The sequence below is a fragment of the Notolepis coatsorum genome (assembly GCF_963971535.1).
Source record: "Notolepis coatsorum genome assembly, chromosome: 1".
Lineage (NCBI taxonomy): Eukaryota > Metazoa > Chordata > Actinopteri > Aulopiformes > Paralepididae > Notolepis > Notolepis coatsorum.
The window spans coordinates 236878365-236897223 of NC_140165.1; the positions used below are offsets into that span (position 1 = coordinate 236878365).

Sequence of the window (18859 nt, forward strand, 5' to 3'; positions counted from 1 at the left end):
AGTAATACAGTAACGTTAGCGAAAATAAACAATACAGTGATTTTCTTGAGGGTAAATTACCTACAGCGACTTTCAGGTTTCATGAAACATATCTGCAACCCTTTTCAACATCAGTGGCAGTGTGAAAGGTAGGCTGAGATCTACCAAAACATACACTTCATAGACCTATGAACACAACGTTAGTTAAAGACGGGGACAGTCTCTGGTAAAATGACGAGAAGTCTAAATGACGAGAAGTCTAAATGACGAGAAGTCTAAATGACGAGAAGTCTAAATGACGAGAAGTCTAAATGAAGAGAAGTCTAAATGACGAGAAGTCTAAATGACGAGAAGTCTAAATGACGAGAAGTCTAAATGACGAGAAGTCTAAATGACGAGAAGTCTAAATGACGAGAAGTCTAAATGATTAGAAGTCTAAATGACGAGAAGTCTAAATGAAGAGAAGTCTAAATGATTAGAAGTCTAAATGACGAGAAGTCTAAATGAAGAGAAGTCTAAATGACGAGAAGTCTAAACGACGAGAAGTCTAAATGAAGAGAAGTCTAAATGAAGAGAAGTCTAAATGACGAGAAGTCTAAATGACGAGAAGTCTAAATGAAGAGAAGTCTAAACGACGAGAAGTCTAAATGAAGAGAAGTCTAAATGAAGAGAAGTCTAAATGAAGAGAAGTCTAAATGACGAGAAGTCTAAACGACGAGAAGTATAAATTACGAGAAGTCTAAACGACGAGAAGTCTAAATGACGAGAAGTCTAAATGACGAGAAGTCTAAATGACGAGAAGTCTAAACGACACCGGTGTGGTCCTTTAAGAAGAGGACCATATTCACCAATCAAACCTGAGACGTACAACGCCATAGAAATAACTTCTATTTTAGGGTGGACCTTCCCTTTAATAAACGTGTGTTGTTAAAATGTGATTTGCCATTACGTGTCTTTCTTAACACAGCAATACCTTTTGTGGTTAAGGTACCACCTCAAGATGCTCTCTGTCAAATAAGTCTATAGAAAACACAGGAACATCTATTACAATTGTTGTAAAATAGTCCTATTTCACTGTGATGTTACTATGGAAACAGAATGCATATAGGGGGTAAATGGCAGTAGATCTCATTGAAAACAACAAGAGCTGTATCAAAATTAGTCTACTTATTTTTTAATTGCCAAATTATTTGTAATTGACCCCAAACATATTGCAATAGCCAGAAATAGCAAAATACCCATTCATTTTGACGAGCTAATCCCCCTCCATGACACCCTCTGTTTGCATAGCAGTGTGTATAGTGAAATAGGGCGATTGACCATAGTCACACATTGGCATTTTGCTCTTACAGTATTGATTGATTGATTGAAAAGTTTATTAACAGATTGCAGAATGGGTACAGTACAGTACAGCTCAATACATACAATTGTTAAGGGGATGCAGACCAGAGAAAGACTTTCGTCTTGTTTACATCAGGGTCCCCCATTTTCAATTCATCATACATGCTCAGGTTGGATTCCTTTCCTGAACAGGGTGGAACGGAACCCAAACCTGAGCATGGCACAAGAGTAAAATGGCCGCCGCCTGAATAATGGTCAATTGACGTTAAACGGTTTTGCAAACCATATAAACCCAATTAACCAGAGAACATCCGTTGGCACTGCTTTGGTAAAAAGGAGATAAGAAGAAAAAGATGAGAAGTTATATTGTAGTTAAGAAGGATTTTAGTGAATGGAGGGATTTATGTTGTGGTCCAATAGCCACGTGTTGCATCCTGGGGGTGGGTTAGTAGAGTTTGGGAAGATGAATGATCCTATCGTGTGGTGGGGCTTGTATGGGGGGGGGCGGGGGGGCTGGGAGAATGCCTACTAAGGCTGCAATTCATTTCTGAGTTCAGACACAAGGTGGGCAGAGTTCTCTGTGGTCTATTTAAGTGATCAGGAGAGGCAGAGGACGGCCTCCCCTCCTTATTGATCAGACACAGGTCTATTGGAGTTACAGTAAATCTGCGATAAAGCACTCAAGGATGAAAGTAGAACCTTGCAATAACTCAACAAGCAAAACAGAATTGATACAATAACATATAATATACTGTAACAAAGATATTTGTATGAAACTCTTCCAATTACCATTACATTTTACCCTCTACAATTGGTAGTTTTTAAGTGATTATAAAGCCTGATTTCATTGATTCCTTGAGTGTGAAATGAAATGCATAATATTGTCTATTACAAGGCAGGGAAAGGGAAAGGGGTAGTCATGTGAACAGAAGCTAAAAGAGAGAAGGACAGAAGAGAAAGAGAGGAAAAGAGAGAAAACGCTTTTTATTTACCACGTTCTATCTTCATATCTGAAAACCGTGAGAGCACCAAAGAAAGTTTGGGGGGTGGATGGAAGGGGCATGAGGGGTAAGGGTTAAGAGGGGCATTGTGAATGTGGTGTAAGGGGGAGAGAGAGAGAGAGAGAGAGAGAGAGAGAGAGAGAGAGAGAGAGAGAGAGAGAGAGAGAGAGAGAGAGAGAGAGAGAGACAGGCAGTGTGAGTCCAGCAATCTCATCGTCATCAGCAATGCGCGCAGACAGGAAGCAACTCTGGGTCACTGGGGGTCCATTCATTTTCAACACAGACAGTATAATGACTGTTGTTTGATCATCGTCCACCGATGTCATAATCACAGCAAGAGCGTTCTTCACTCCTCCTCATTCCCCCCTCACATTCACCACACACCCTCCTTACTCCTCTTCATCCTCCCTTCCATCCACCACGGAAGCCTCACATTTACATTTACATTTAGTCATTTAGCTGACGCTTTTATCCAAAGCGACTTACAAGTTCTGTACGACAAGCCATCAGGAAGAGCACAACTCTATCAGCTGAGTAACAATGTTCATCAAAGTGTTGAGTGCTACAGTGTAGGTTAGTTTATTAGGACAAGTGCATGACAGTATGGTCACTCCACTCAGCTGCACCTCATCCCCTGATTCGCACGCTGCCAGGCACCTCACTCCTCACAGCTGTATCCCATCCCCTGATGATGAAGACCCTACTTCTACCGGACGACGCTGACCAGAAGTCGTCGTGGTGTTAGTATCATTACCTAGTTATGGCGCCTCAGTCCGAAGACCTGCTAGACACCCCGTGTGATTATTCCCTGTTCTAACATTCCTTCTCTTGTGCCCAGGACCTCCGTGCCAGCGTGCCCCTGTCTGGACCCCCTGGAGCTTACCAAGGAGTTCCTGCTCACTCTCTCGACACGGACCCGTGTCTTCCGTCCGCAGTAGCACTGGAGTGCACCTGCTCCCATTACCCCAAGAACATTCCCAATTCATATCTGTTGTACATTTCTGGATGTAACTCTTGCCTACTTGGGAATACTATTAAACATCCTGAAACGCTCCATTCTCTCTTCTCCTGTGTTCAGCGATTGGGCTCTGCTTAAAACCCATTCTCACAACCGACAGCCGATCTGATCTCTGATCGCTTCCTCTTTTCCCCCCAAAGAAACTATAAAAGAAGGAAGGGTCGTCACGTCACCGTGTAGCGCGTGTGGAAACTTTTAGTTGGGTCGGCATTGAGTTGAATGGGATCACTGTCTCCACGTTTATGTCATGTAAACAGGTTATTACCTTGGATGTCAGAATCATCTGCAATGTGTTGCATTGTTAACTAACCTAGTTAATGTTTGATATATAGTTTGATGTCTATTTCCTCAGATATGTATATCTAGAATTTGAATACAGGCTTCAATAGAACTGGCACCAGGCAGAGCACAGAACGCTGGTATTGTGACGTGATGAACCCTTCCTTCTTTTATAGTTTCCATGGTTTTCCCCGACTGAAGGGACGACAGCTCTATGAATAAATGTTCTGCCTCAGTGACCCAAAAGGGCTTGACCAGCTCTCAGGAAAACATACGTGAGCGGAACGACCAGTCAGCCAGGTTGCTTCCCGCGTGCAGGCGCTCTCAGGGGACGGCATTTCTTACATAAACACTCGGAAACACTGGGATTCATACGATGCTTTCATGAATCTAAGATCATCACTCTATTTGTTCAGATCACTCACATAGACAACACACCTGTAACCCTGGGATACGCAAGGCAAACACACTCATACACAAGGTAACACAGGGTTTAAACAGGGCTGCAAGCACACACTAAGACAGACTGGATCATAATGCAATGCAGTTAGTGTCATTGAGTATAATTGGATCAATCTTTATCGATGAAACATCAAGTGTAACAAATTGTGTGTGTGTGTGTGTGTGTGTGTGTGTGTGTGTGTGTGTGTGTGTGTGTGTGTGTGTGTGTGTGTGTGTGTGTGTGTGTGTGTGTGTGTGTGTGTGTGTGTGTGTGTGTGTGTGTGTGTGTGTGTGTGTGTGTGTGTGTGTACATGTCAGTGTGGCAGTGAGTGTGTGGCAGTGTGGCATACATTACTTAACACCATACTCACTTGTGCCCTCCTCTGAAACCATTCCAAGTCCCTCAGCCTTGTTCTGTCTCTCAAAAGCATTCAGATCCAGAACGCTGTCAAGGACAAACTCACAGTCAATATCACAGTTACCCTCTTAGTTACCCTCCTAACTGCACCAGTGATACAAACTCAGTCAATATGACAGTTACCCTCTTAGTTACCCTCCTAACTGCACCAGTGATACAAACTCAGTCAATATGACAGTTACCCTCTTAGTTACCCTCCTAACTGCACCAGTGATACAAACTCAGTCAATATGACAGTTACCCTCTTTGTAGGAGCCATTCTTGAGTTATTTAATCTTTGAGTTTGTATCATGCAATTATTTGAATTATGAAAATGCTTTATGGATTACGAAATATGAAAACGAAAACTGATCATTTGATTGACAAGTCATGATATTATTTACACTGATTATCTTATTGTAACTATTCTTATGATTTGAAACTATGTGCACTTTCCCTTTAAAGAGACCTACCTGAGCTATCCACCTGTGTGGTTTACCTTGATAAGGGGTGGTGGCTTGCGTAGGAGACGTGGACCGGGAAAGCAAACCGTTTTTGTACCGCACGCACAGACGCACGAACGCACGCACTGCACGCAACGGACGCATGTATTAGACATACGAGTTTTGTTTGTTTTGCTTATTGGAAATAAATGATTGATTCATTGTGACAGCCAAACGGATGGATCAGAATCTTTATTATGTGCGCGTAGACTAAAGCTATCCCCGGAGTGGAAGTGGCAAATACGAAAGACAAAATTGTTTGTAAATAGCCACTATACTCTTAGTTACCCTCTTAACTGCACCAGTGATACAAACTCAGTCAATTATGATGAATTGAAAATGTGGGACCCTGATGTAAACAAGACGAAAGTCTTTCTCTGGTCTGCATCCCCTTAACAATTGTGTGTATTGAGCTGTACTGTATTGTACCCATTCTGCAATCTGTTAATACAATTTTCAATCAATCAATCAATCAATCAATCAATCAATCAAACCCTGCACCAGTGATACAAACTCAGTCAATATGACAGTCACCCTCTTAGTTACCCTCTTAACTGCATCAGTGACACAATACAAACTCACAGAGTCAATACAACACAGTCACCCTCTTAACTGTAATAATACATTAACACTTTGATCGCCAGGCTTAAATTCAGAATAAACCATCCCACACCAGCTCTATTTGTCTATGGGGATGTTTACCTTCTTTGAAGGGCTATTACGTTTTAAATTGTATTGCTAAATTGACATTACTATGGCCCATTCAACGTCCTATATCTATTGTTCAGGGTGTAGCAACGTTATACTTTTTCATTCACATATTCATACTAAAATACAGTCTAAAGTATAAGTATGTTTTTATCGTTTTCTGCAGCTTTCTCCAGAACGTGATTTATAGCCCCAAATGCATTATATTGATGATGAAATACAGTTTGATAGGAATCTGTGCGAGATAAAAAATTTCAAATGGACGTGCTTCTAGAAGTTACTACTGATCATCTGATGTTGACCGGATGGGGGGGGGGGGGGGACCGGGGGGTAGTTTATAATTCCGTGGCCAACGTTAGATGATTCATCTAGTGTTGGTGATATGATCATTAGAGCAGTTAGTATCGAACACGTTAAAAAATAACGCTGAATCTTACCGTAGCTTCCTCATAGCGTTGGGCGATGAGCGTGGAACAGAAATATTCCTATTATGGGATGTAGAAATATGCTATCCATTTCCAGGTTGTATAATAGTATATACGTCCAAATCATGTTGTTTATCGAGTTATTGGTAACGGATTGCTATCCGTTGTGTCTAGCTTGAGTCCTGGGACTATTACCGAGTGATCGGACCGAATTGAAATGAGCACCAGCTTCCATTTCCTGTTTCCGCTCTGGGCGATCCGCCGATCGGCCACCAGATGGCGCTCTTGAACCGTTGGAGAGTTGAGAGGGGCTCAACAGTAGATCTCAAGTCTCCGGGGGAGAAATATGATTTCGATCACAGATTTTTGAAATATTGATATCAAAGACGTGGTACGGCGTCTTTGGCAGAATGAGCATGGCGGGGAAAGAAGTCCTACGGCGTTTTTGGCGATTAAAATTCTTTTGTTATTGTATTTGTGTTGTTGTTTTGTATATGTGTAATATTGACTTTGAATCTGAAATAAAGTCTTCATCATCATCATCATCAATAATAATAATAATAATATATTACATTTGTAGGGGTGGTTTATATTTGTGGAACAAATCTCAAGGCGCTACAGTGTAGAAGAACATCAACACTAGTAAGAGAGTAAAAATAACATGAAATGTGAAGGGCTAAAACTAGTAAAAGAGTAAAAAGAACATGAAATGTGAAGGGCTAAAACTAGTAAAAGAGTAAAAAGAACATGAAATGTGAAGGGCTAAAACTAGTAAAAGAGTAAAAGAACATAAAATGTGAAGGGCTAAAACTAGTAAAAGAGTAAAAGAACATAAAATGTGTGGGGCTAAAACTAGATAAAAATCAACAAAAGGCTCTATTAAAAAGATGTGTTTTGAGGCCCTTTTTAAAAGCAGCCATGGTCTGTGCTGCTCTCAGATGATCAGGGAGAGCATTCCACAGACTGGGAGCGGATGAGCAGAAAGCCCGACCTCCCATGGTACCAGTGTTGGGCTGATGTGTGTATGACGAACAGCTGTTGTGGGGAATCTCAGGTGTAGCTAGTGAACCCACCTGCAGGTCTGCATCAGAGCCTGAACGCTCAGGAAGAATCCCACATCCTTTTTATCCTTCAGATAGTCCAGCATTTTCTACACGCCACACAGGGAGGAGAAGACATTAAGCATTTCCTTGGCTGAACCCCAACACTCAAATGGAACTTATGAGCAGTGCTATGATTAGATGAAAATTACTATGATACCGAAATAACAAGTGGTAAGCAAGGTATTTTTGGGAAAAGAAGGGATTTTTGGAAGGAAATTATGGTAAATAAAAGGGTGTAGGTCAGGTGTTCCCACACCGTTTCATGCCACGGACCCTCAAATAGATTGAGATTAGGCCAGAGACCCCATGTTGGTGTTAGATCTGATTTAGTCCAAACTTCTATACTGTTTCTGTACATTACATTATGTCATTTAGCTGAACGCTTTTATCCAAAGCGACTTCCAAGTTCTGTACGACAGGTCAGCAGGAAGGGTACAACTGTTTCAGCTGAGTAACAATGTCCATCAAACAGTGTTGAAACTTGCGTTCTGCAGTGTTGAGTGCATAGTTAGTATATTAGGAAGAGTGCATGATAGTACTGGTGTACGGTGTAACAGTGGAGAGAAAGTGACAGCTATGGTCACAATAGTCATTCTCTTTTTTTATCCACTTTTTCTCCCATCCCAATTTCGTATTTCCAATTCTCCCCTCCCCTGTCTTGAACGTTGCTCGACTATGCCTCCCACTGGTCGGCTGTAGTGAGGATAGAAGCCTTGCATCAAGTGTCCCCTCCGGTACACGAGGAGGCAGCCTGTCGCATCTTTTCACCAGACAGCGCGGACTCTCAGTGGCGAGGAGTAACGTGTGGGAGGCTCACACTACCCCCGCCACTTCCTGTCGGTTGGCGTCCCCCAACCGACCTGTAGGAGTCGCTGTCCACAACGTCCAATCCCCACCCATCGACTTCCACCCGCTACCTCTGCCAATGGAGATAGTATGACGACTGGCCCAAGCCGGAGGCAATGCTGACACCCGGATTCGAGACCGGAGTCTCTTGCATTGGTGACGAGCGCAATCTCCTCTGCGCCACCCAGCCGCCCCCACAATAGTCATTCTCATACATCATCTGAATGGGCTAACGTCCGGCAAATTAAATTGTTGTGAAATTCAACTATTGCTCGTTTTGCTGGGGAACCCGTGGGACCCCTTCAGGGACCCCTAGGGGCTGCTGGACCCTACTCTGGGAATCACTGCTCTAGAGCGCCACCCACCTGCTGAACACTACAGTTGCCTCCATTGAGGATGGAGATCCCAAGCTTTAGTGTGGAAGAAACCATGACTCCTGGCTCACCTGAAAGAGGAGACACGGGTATCATTATATATATATAACATTATATATATATATATATATATATATATATATATATATATATATATATATGTATGATAGCATGTACAATAATGCTGTACATACATTATATATATATTGATTCTTTCTTACCGTATATATATATACACATCTGTCTGTACATACCTGCATATAATCCTTTTACTACATCTATATCTGTACATATCCCTTAGCTACTCTTACTAGTTACGCTGCTGGCCAGTATGACTACTAACTGTATGTATATGTCTGTATACCTGTATCACTGTATGTATTCATATTACAAATCTGTATACATCTGACTACACTCAGTAGTACTAATTTATATATTTTATACCCAGATTAATCTCCTGTACATTGTATATTACTATTGCACTTTACTGTTATATCTGTACTCTGGTTGGATACCAAGCTTCTTTTCATTGTACTGTACTTGTTCTGTATAATGACAATACATTTTAATCTAATCATTTTTTTTTGCCTATTTCACAAGAATGTGCATGTGTGTATATGTGGGTGGGGGGGTATACAGTATGTGTGTGTGTGTGGGGGGGGGGGGTATACAGTATGTGTGTGTGTGGGGGGGGGGGGTATACAGTGTGTGTGTGTGTGCGTGTGTGTGTGTGTGTGTGCGTGTGTGTGTGTGTGCGTGTGTGTGTATGTGTGTGTGTGTGTGTGTGTGTGTGTGTGTGTGTGTGTATGTGTGTGTGTGTGTGTGTGTGTGTGTGGGGGTATACAGTATGTGTGTGTGTGTGTGTGTGTGTGTGTGTGTGTGTGTGTGTGTGTATACAGTATGTGTGTGTAGGTGTGTGTGTGTGTGTGTGTGTGTGTGTGTGTGTGTGTGTGTGTGTGTGTGTGTGTGTGTGTGTGTGTGTGTGTGTGTGTGTGTGTGTGTACAGTATGTGTGTGTAGGTGAGGGACAGCTACCTTTGCAGGCGCTGATCATCTGCAGCACCATCTCCGCAGCCCCGCGGTTGTGCAGGCGGGACTGCTGGTACAGGAGCCTCTGTTTCTCCATCTCCTTCTCCTGCGGGACAGAGACGCAGGGGGACAGCTGTTACCCTGCCAACGAGGTCTGCACGGCCCCCCGCTGCTCCCACTCACACACACACAGACACACACAGAGACACAGAGACACACACAGAGACACAGAGACACACACACACACAGACACACACACACAGAGACACACACACACAGACACACACACACGTACATGCACGCATGTACACAAATACACATACTAGGGCTGTCAAAGATAACGCATTAATAACACATTAATGCAAATGCGTATGAATTATTTTGGACGCATAATGCAAATAAATAAATAATTAATTGTAAAAATGCACAAACATGCAGTCATACTAGTTCATATAACAAGAAAATATTTGGTGACAGACTTCTTCTTCTGTGTTATTTTCCCTGAGCCAGTTGCTTAACACTTTGCCGCCCAACCACGAGTTAACTCGTATTTCGATTCCACCCGTTGAGGACCAGAGCCACGAGTTAACTCGTGGCAAGTTGTTATTGTTTTATTCCATATTAATAACGGTATTAACGTCCCCGATCGACGTGCAGGATCTACCCGCATATTTGATTTCCGAAACATGCAATACCGGCCAGATCCTCTTAAGGGCGCCATCGCTCCACTGCAGTATCATTGAGGCCGAATGGGAAAATAATTTTTTTTATTGTCTAGGGGAGTTTCATATGAGCCTGGATCCCAGCCGAACATCCTCCATCTTTTATCACGTTACCGAACGCAGATTTCATCCTGGAATAATGGGATTTATGATCAGCCAATGGACATATCGATCTACCAGATTCCGATGAATAATGACGAAATGCTGCCGGCTATCACATGGCCTGACGGTAGGATACTATTCACCCAAATTACAGCCGGATTGGACATTGTTGTAACACGCAAGCGATCGATCAGTTGAATGTGGCTACTTGAACGCACACTGTATTGCTAATCAATAATATTAATCTGCGTCCCCCGCCGCCCCCATTTCATCCATAGATGCTCTGTAATAGTCCGGATGCTAAGCAGTTTGTTTTATTTCATTCGTATATATACAACAGAAATGGCGTTTGATATAACGTGACTAGCCTTTAGCCTCATATCTAGCTTCCCAGAAAAAAGACGAGACGAAAACTGCGATAAAGTTTATATTCACGACGCTATAAAATGACAACCAACCGATAGATTTTTTTTTTCTTTAAGCCATTATGAAGGCACGGTTTATGCACTCAAGTGACAATGAGAATGGACAGATAGCAATACTATAAAGTATATATATAGCTGTTAGAAAGTACATCAGTTTGTTGACAAACCCTGGTCGTCCAGAACCATATTACACTGCAAACCGTGGTCGCCAATGTGTTAAACAGACACGTTTGTTTACATTGTCAGATGATTCCCAGAATGTGAAAATAACCTCATATTGTAAAATGACAATATTTGTAATTTTTGTTATTTATTTAATTTGATTTAACACACATTTGCAAAAAGCAAGAATATCTGTCCACTCCCATGTTGAGTATTAAACACTTGAAAAATATCCCAAGTATACCCAATATACAAAATGTGCGATTAATATGTGATTAACTATGGATTATTTTAATTGATTGACAGCCCTGATACACACAAATTTCCGAACAAATACACGCATACAGCCCGCACACACAGACACACAGACACACACACAGACACAGACACACAGACACAGACAGACACACAGACACACACAGACACACACACAGACACAGACAGACACAGACAGACACACAGACACACACAGACACAGACAGACAGACACACAGACACACACAGACACAGACAGACAGACACACAGACACACACAGACACAGACAGACACACAGACACACATTCTCTTCCTTCCAATGAGTATTAGTGATGGAGGTCGTTATTCCAGCTCTTCACATTAAACCAGCGGCAGCAAACGTTTGACTACAGCAAGCAGGCCTGGCTGCTCCTCTGACAGCATGACGTACAGTATCACTCCTGTGAGGCGGTACAGTATCACTTAACACTCCTGTGAGGCGGTACAGTAACACTTAACACTCCTACGAGGCGGTACATTAACACTTAACACTCCTACGAGGCGGTACATTAACACTTAACACTCCTACGAGGCGGTACATTAACACTTAACACTCCTGTGAGGCGGTACATTAACACTTAACACTCCTACGAGGCGGTACATTAACACTTAACACTCCTACGAGGCGGTACATTAACACTTAACACTCCTACGAGGCGGTACATTAACACTTAACACTCCTGTGAGGCGGTACAGTAACACTTAACACTCCTGTGAGGCGGTACATTAACACTTAACACTCCTGTGAGGCGGTACATTAACACTTAACACTCCTACGAGGCGGTACATTAACACTTAACACTCCTGTGAGGCGGTACATTAACACTTAACACTCCTGTGAGGCGGTACATTAACACTTAACACTCCTGTGAGGCGGTACAGTAACACTTAACACTCCTACGAGGCGGTACAGTATCACTCCTGTCAGGAGGTACAGTATCACTCCTGTGAGGTGGTACAGTATCACTCCTGTCAGGCGGTACAGTATCACTCCTGTGAGGTGGTACAGTATCACTCCTGTCAGGCGGTAGCCGCGGTACAGTATCACTCCTGTCAGGTGGTACAGTATCACTCCTGTGAGGTGGTACAGTATCACTCCTGTGAGGTGGTACAGTATCACTCCTGTCAGGAGGTACAGTATCACTCCTGTGAGGTGGTACAGTATCACTCCACTCACAGTATCACTCCTACGGCTCTTTCTTACGGCACCTACACCGACATGCTAGCAGCTGCAGGGGCTCCTATAAGAAAGGCAGGGGGTCCTTTCCGTTCGGCCGGTTAGCATAACATTAGCCGCATCTAAACTCCGGCTTCTGTTTGCATTTAAGAGGCAAGGACATTCCTTTACATGGCTGTGTTTTTATTTTTTTATTTAGTAGACCACAGTGAGGATCAGCTAAAAACCAATGTGACGTCATGATATATGATTTATTATAATATATAATACCACATAAATGTTGACAAATGTTCTAAACTCGACTGTAAAGGAATGTGTGAACCTCCTAAAATACAACCATATATAATATCTGCTGTTAGTGCGTACCGCTGTATACCTTCATATTCTACTGTAATTACCTGTATATTTAATTCCCTACAACCAATACCACAATAGCCACAGTAAACAACCGTCCTGTTGACATGATTTATACATGACCCACCCACAACACACAAGGCCCCGCCCCCGAAGCCCCACCCCCGAAGCAGCCCCACCCTTCAAAAAAAGTCTATGATCTACCCATCCCTCCTCCCCCCTCCCTCGTAGGCCTAACCATGTGTTAGAGAATATGATCTCCTTTCCTTATGGAAGAAATATGTGTCTGGTGTTACTGGAGTGTGTGCGCGTGTGTGTGTGTGTGTGTGTGTGTGTGTGTGTGTGTGTGTGTGCGTGTGCGTGTGTGTGTTTGTTGCGTGCGTGCGTGCGTGTCCGAGTACACAGATAGTGTGTATGTCTGGCTTGACTGTGCAGGCTTTTACTGTAGTCCTGGGTGAGTACAGAGAGGAAGATTTGTTAATGGAAGTCCAATTCAAAGTAAAGACAAGCAAAATCAATAGATGCCCCGGAAATGTGGCGGGAGGGTTATTAAGAGTTCAAACCAGATCAGTCCAAAATAGGTGAACAACACAGCCTCAGAATGAATAGGTGAGTGAGTACCGGGTGACAAGACACAGAAAAGGGGTGATGCAGGTTTTAAAGAGAGGGTGGGCTACCGACGGCTGGTAGCCACAGACACACGGGGTCAGCGCAGGAGAGCTGGCACTAAGGATAGAAACCTGTTCCATGTCAGCTTCACGAGTGTTACCGTAACACTCACAGACACCAGGTGTTCAAAACTAACCGCTGAATAAAGTCTTGGAAGGTAACATCACTTCTCTGAATCATTAATAAAACACGTTGCTTATGAAAGAGTGTTCGATGGGTGAAGACGACCCATGACCGTACGCTCAGACACGACGCCAAGAGAGATATTGTCTCGCTTTACCCGCGTCCCGCTTGACAGTTGATAGCTAGCTAGAGTTGATAGCTAGCTAGAGTTGATAGCTAGCTAGAGTTGATAGCTAGCTAGAGTTGATAGCTAGCTAGAGTTGATAGCTAGAGTTGATAGCTAGCTAGAGTTGATAGCTAGAGTTGATAGCTAGCTAGAGTTGATAGCTAGCTAGAGTTGATAGCTAGAGTTGATAGCTAGCTAGAGTTGATAGCTAGAGTTGATAGCTAGCTAGAGTTGATAGCTAGAGTTGATAGCTAGCTAGAGTTGATAGCTAGAGTTGATAGCTAGCTAGAGTTGATAGCTAGAGTTGATAGCTAGCTAGAGTTGATAGCTAGAGTTGATAGCTAGCTAGAGTTGATAGCTAGAGTTGATAGCTAGCTAGAGTTGATAGCTAGAGTTGGGTCTCAACTGTGGCATTGTTGACGTTTACAAAAATGAGACAATTTCTAAATGTAACCTGTTCAATATCTATACGCCACAGAGCGTTCAAATCTTTATTTTTCATACCAGCCCTTGTATTCCTATGTTTTTTTGTTCTTAGTTCTATTATTATTTCAATTAAAAATATAAAAAAAATTCTTATATACTTTAGATATTATTGCTACTATGTATGTTTGTATGTGTTTATATTACATGTATATATGCATATGCATACCAATTATTCGCTTGTTCTATTCTCCATCCATCTATCATCCATAGCAACACCCTCACAGACACCCTGACGGGGGTCCCCTTTGAACTGCTCATCTGAGGTTTCTCCCCCTTTGTTCCTATTGCTAGGTTTTAGAGAGTTGTTCCTTATCTTCATTGGGGAAAGTCTGGGGGTGTTGCAAAATATTGGATTTCATGGTGGTTTTTATTGTGGATCTATTGTGATGTTTCTTGTTGATCTGTGAAGCCCATGGAGGCAATTTGTTGTGACTTTGGGCTATAAAAATGTATTTGATTTGAGTTATATCTATATTTGCTCCATCGTGCCTGGAGAATTTCTCGCTTGAGTTGAAAGTATAACACCACTCGCGCCGCCTAGAGCAGTGGTTCCCAAAGTCGGGGTCGCGACCCAAAGGTGGGCCGCGAGCAGCCACGGGTGGGCCGCGAGATGATTTAAAAAAAATAAAAAATAAAAATAAAAATATATTTTTTTTATTTTTTATTTTTTTATTTTTAATTTTTTTTTTATTTTAATTTTTTTTGTCAGGCCACTGAACTTAGAAGCAGGCCAGGACAGTGTTTCTAGTTGTATTCTAAAATTCTATTCTATTGTATTCTAAAATGTGACTATATGGTTTTATATTAACTTAATAAATAAACAAAAACGAAAAATCTACTTATTTCAACGAACATTTCAAACTAAATAACAGATTATGCACATAAAACGCTGAAAACAACCGAAGCAACAATAGTATTTTAATGAGGCTATTATTATTATCATTATTATTTTGCAACAAGTTAGCCCTCTCATAAATAGCACATATAAATGAATAACTAACTTGAACTAACTTAATAGGATTGAAGTGATATTTGGCTTAAAAAATCGGTCGCCTGGCAAAAAAAAAAGAAAAAAAAGCCAGACGATGTGCATTGGGCCGCGGCTCTCTGACGCCTTATTTTCTGGGTCCCGGCCTGAAAAGTTTGGGAACCCCTGGCCTAGAGCAAAGCTGCATCTGTTTGCGTCTTTCAGTTGACTCTGTATGCGTCCGCTTCGCCTCGTGTCTGAACGTACCTTAAGTCTTCATTCAACCCATTGAAGAAAGCTTCATGTCAAGGATTTTGCCAACGGGGTGTGATGCTACCTTCCAGGAGAAGCAATGAATCTCTCTAATAACAACATGTAGTCTTCACGTCATCACAGGATCCAAGCCTGGCTACTGGAACGTCAATGGGGGCGAAATCACAACTTGATCATAATATCTTAGTAAAACATTGCACACAAAAAAAAGACAAGCGTTAGCAAGGGATTTTGATCTTGTTTTAAGACTCATCGTGTTCATTTCAAGATAGAACGTTGAAATGGTCTCACTGCGCTGCCAGGTAATGGTGCGCGTTTCAAGGAGTTGAATGTTTCATGATTGTGTAACTAGCTTTAGGACGTCAACTCTAAATGTGTAAGATTAGGGGGCGACAGTGGCTCGGGAGGTAGAGCAGTCGTCTGGTAATCCGGAGGTTCCCAGTTCGATTCCCGCTCCTCCCGGGCAGCGTGTCGAAGTGTCCTTGAGCAAGACACTTAACCCCTAACTGCTCCCGATGAGCAGATTGGCACCTTGCACGGTTGCCTCCGCCGTGTGAGTGAATGGGTCAAATGTGAGGACCAAAAATTGTAAAGCGCTTTGGATAAAAGCTGCTATATAAATGCACCATTTACCATTTTTTCCATTATTGTGTGACTAGGACATCAACTCTAAATGTGTAAGATTATCCCAAAACAAGTTTGTCTCGTAAAATCCCTCGCTAAGCTCGTCTGTTTTCTCCTTCTCTTCTCGGAGATACACACCAGGGTTGGAGCCTGTGATGCTGAAGTTCAAAAACACTGACAGACCAGACTTGGCTGTGTGTGTGTAATTTGACCTACTGTTCCGTTTTCATTTGGTTGTCTTTAGTCGCACCATCTCTCTGCACTCGTCATGCGATTTTAGCGGAGGGGGTAGTAGAAAATAACACAAATTAAAAGACCGCCACATTGATCAGACTACAGGGCAGAGTCCAGCAAAATGAGTGCACGAGTCAGTCCACCAGGGCAGGAAGTAAGACTGGAAGTAAGTGGTGTGAGTGAAACGAGAAGAAGACTGGAAGAGAGAGAAAGGGGGTGGGGGGGGGGGTGGCAGCGTGGGGGTGGGGGGGGGGGTTGTGCGGAAGTGTGGTGGCTTGGTGTGGTCGTTGGGAGACTCCGGCTCCGCTGTCTCCCTGTGTCCCCTTCCCCTGGTTCCCCCCATACCATCTCTGTCTGTCGCACCTCAAAGGACGGCTCATCCCCCTCCTCATCTCCCCCTCCGTCCTCCTCACCCATGTGACAACTCTGGAGGGAGAGAAAACACAGGGTTAGAGGAAGACGACGGCACGCACGTCACTGAATGAAGTGAACTTAAGACACGGTTACTGTTTCAGTAGCCATTAAAGGAGCTGTAAGTGGTGTTTTTTGGGGGTTAAAATAAGTGTTAAATAGCTCTACATTCTGAGAACCATCACTGTTAAGAGAGTCAGTAACATGGGTCTCCCAGTCCCTCCGCTCTGCAGTAAACAGGAAATACATTTTCTGATATAACTTCCTACTTTATCCAATCAGGAGAGAGAACCATAGATATTTTTACTTATTTCAAGAAATCTTGCCAAGCCAAATTAGCTGGCAGGTTATTTTACTTGTTCAAAGCACATACTGTATTTGCTTAAAACTAGTTTGTATTTCTTATTTTTGCAGTGGAGTTCTCTCTCCTGATTGGATAAAGTGGGAACAGGATACCAGAAAATCTTGTGTTTATTGCAGAGTGGAGGGACTGGGAGACCCACGTTACTGAGTGGACAATCTATATCAGTGATGGCTGTCAGAATGTAGCTAGAGCTATTATTTATTTACTTATTTTAACAAAGAAAATACCACTTACAGCACCTTTAAGGACACTTACCTTTGCCATAATGTCAGCGTAAGACATATAGAGATGGTCAACATCAAGATTTCTGAAATGAGACAAAATGGGAACAAAATGTGATAGAACTTGATGGGAATCAGTCGCACTGAAGAACACATCACAAAGTCACAGTCTTAACTCTTTGAGTTAACTCCCTGCCTATGGACATTAGGGAGGCTAGCTCGATAAATATTTTCAAAAGTAAACTTAATAAAAACATACCTCTTCACCTTAGCCTTCTAATGCACTTTTATTCTGTGATTTGATATGCTTTATTTCTATAGTGTCAATTCTATGCTCATTGTATGCCTATCTTTATGTCTGCACTTTATGCGTTGCTCTTATTCTGCCAATGTTATGCAAATATTATGCCTATGTCTATTGTATGTCTACATTGCTGCTGTGAAGCACTTTGGGCTGCAATTATCGTATGAAAAAGAACGTTATTTAAAATGTATTATTATGGGGCGCCCGAGTGGCGCACCGCATACAGCACTACGGTGCAACACGGCCGACCCGGGTTCGACTCCCAAACCCGGTGATCTTTGCCGAATGTCTTCCCCGGTCTATCTCCCATTCCTCCTCTCTCTCTCTCTCTCTCTACCGGACTGCCCGGTAGCAAAAATCAATAAAAACCTACAAAAACATAACTTGTCCGAAAAGGACAAGTAACATTTAAAAATGTATTATTATTATTATTATTATTATTATTATTATTATTATTATTATTATTATTATTATTATTATTATTATTATTATTATTATTATTATTATTATTATTATTATTATTATTATTATTATTATTATTATTATTATTATTATTATTATTATTATCATCATCATCATCATCATTATTCAGAGAAGACGTCTCCGGAACGACGTAAACGATGCTCTCTCTCTCTTACGTTTTCTCAGTGAGAGCGGTGCGGCTGAAATGAAGAATCAGCTGGTGAAGCGGGTCAGGCTTCGCTTCCCTAAACTCTTCCTCCTCTTCCTCCTCTTCCTCCAAGGCTTTCTAGTCAGCGGAGATACAAAGAGTCGGGATTCAGAACAGAAAAAGCGACCCGTGTAGAATATCGATGTAGAAAGAAAAACGACACCAGCCGAGGCAGTAAAAAGACTTGGTTACCGATAAATCATCAATCATCCGGTCCTCAAACGAGTAACCCTCGGTTTCCAACCAGTTCCGCTTGTATCCGTCCAGGAACATGTTGGAGCCCCTGTGCCTGGGAGGGGAAGAGACATGGCATTTAATGGAGGGGTTTTGCTGGAAGCCATTTGTATATATATATCTTTTAGCTTATACAAAATACAATGTATATATTCTTTTTTACAAATTCCCGCCCCGTGAGTAAGCCCTAACCTATTTCACTATTACAAATGTATAAATAGGACATATCAAAACACAAGTTCAATGATACGTTTGATAAATGATTCATGCACACATATATAATACAAGTGAGGTCAGAAAATGAAGGGGAAGAAAGAAGGTCATATTTGAGGAAACAGCCTGTTTTCTTTTAAGCAGCGTACAGTACGTCTCCTAGCCAGGATTTTTAGAAGCCTATCCACTTGATTAGTAACAAGGACCTCCTCTCCAAATA

The 18859-nt window shown here is 42.2% G+C and overlaps 1 protein-coding gene across 1 annotated transcript in view; it reads right to left on the bottom strand.

The window, feature by feature from the left end:
• Nucleotides 1-18859, bottom strand: part of ryr1b (ryanodine receptor 1b (skeletal)) — a 189273-nt gene that overhangs the window by 38492 nt on the left and 131922 nt on the right. Inside the window, 8 exon segments of the mRNA XM_084334931.1 lie at nt 4422-4504; nt 7166-7242; nt 8407-8486; nt 9450-9549; nt 16568-16648; nt 17253-17304; nt 18161-18270; nt 18385-18481. Of these exon segments, the coding sequence (XP_084191057.1) occupies nt 4422-4504; nt 7166-7242; nt 8407-8486; nt 9450-9549; nt 16568-16648; nt 17253-17304; nt 18161-18270; nt 18385-18481 (680 nt within the window).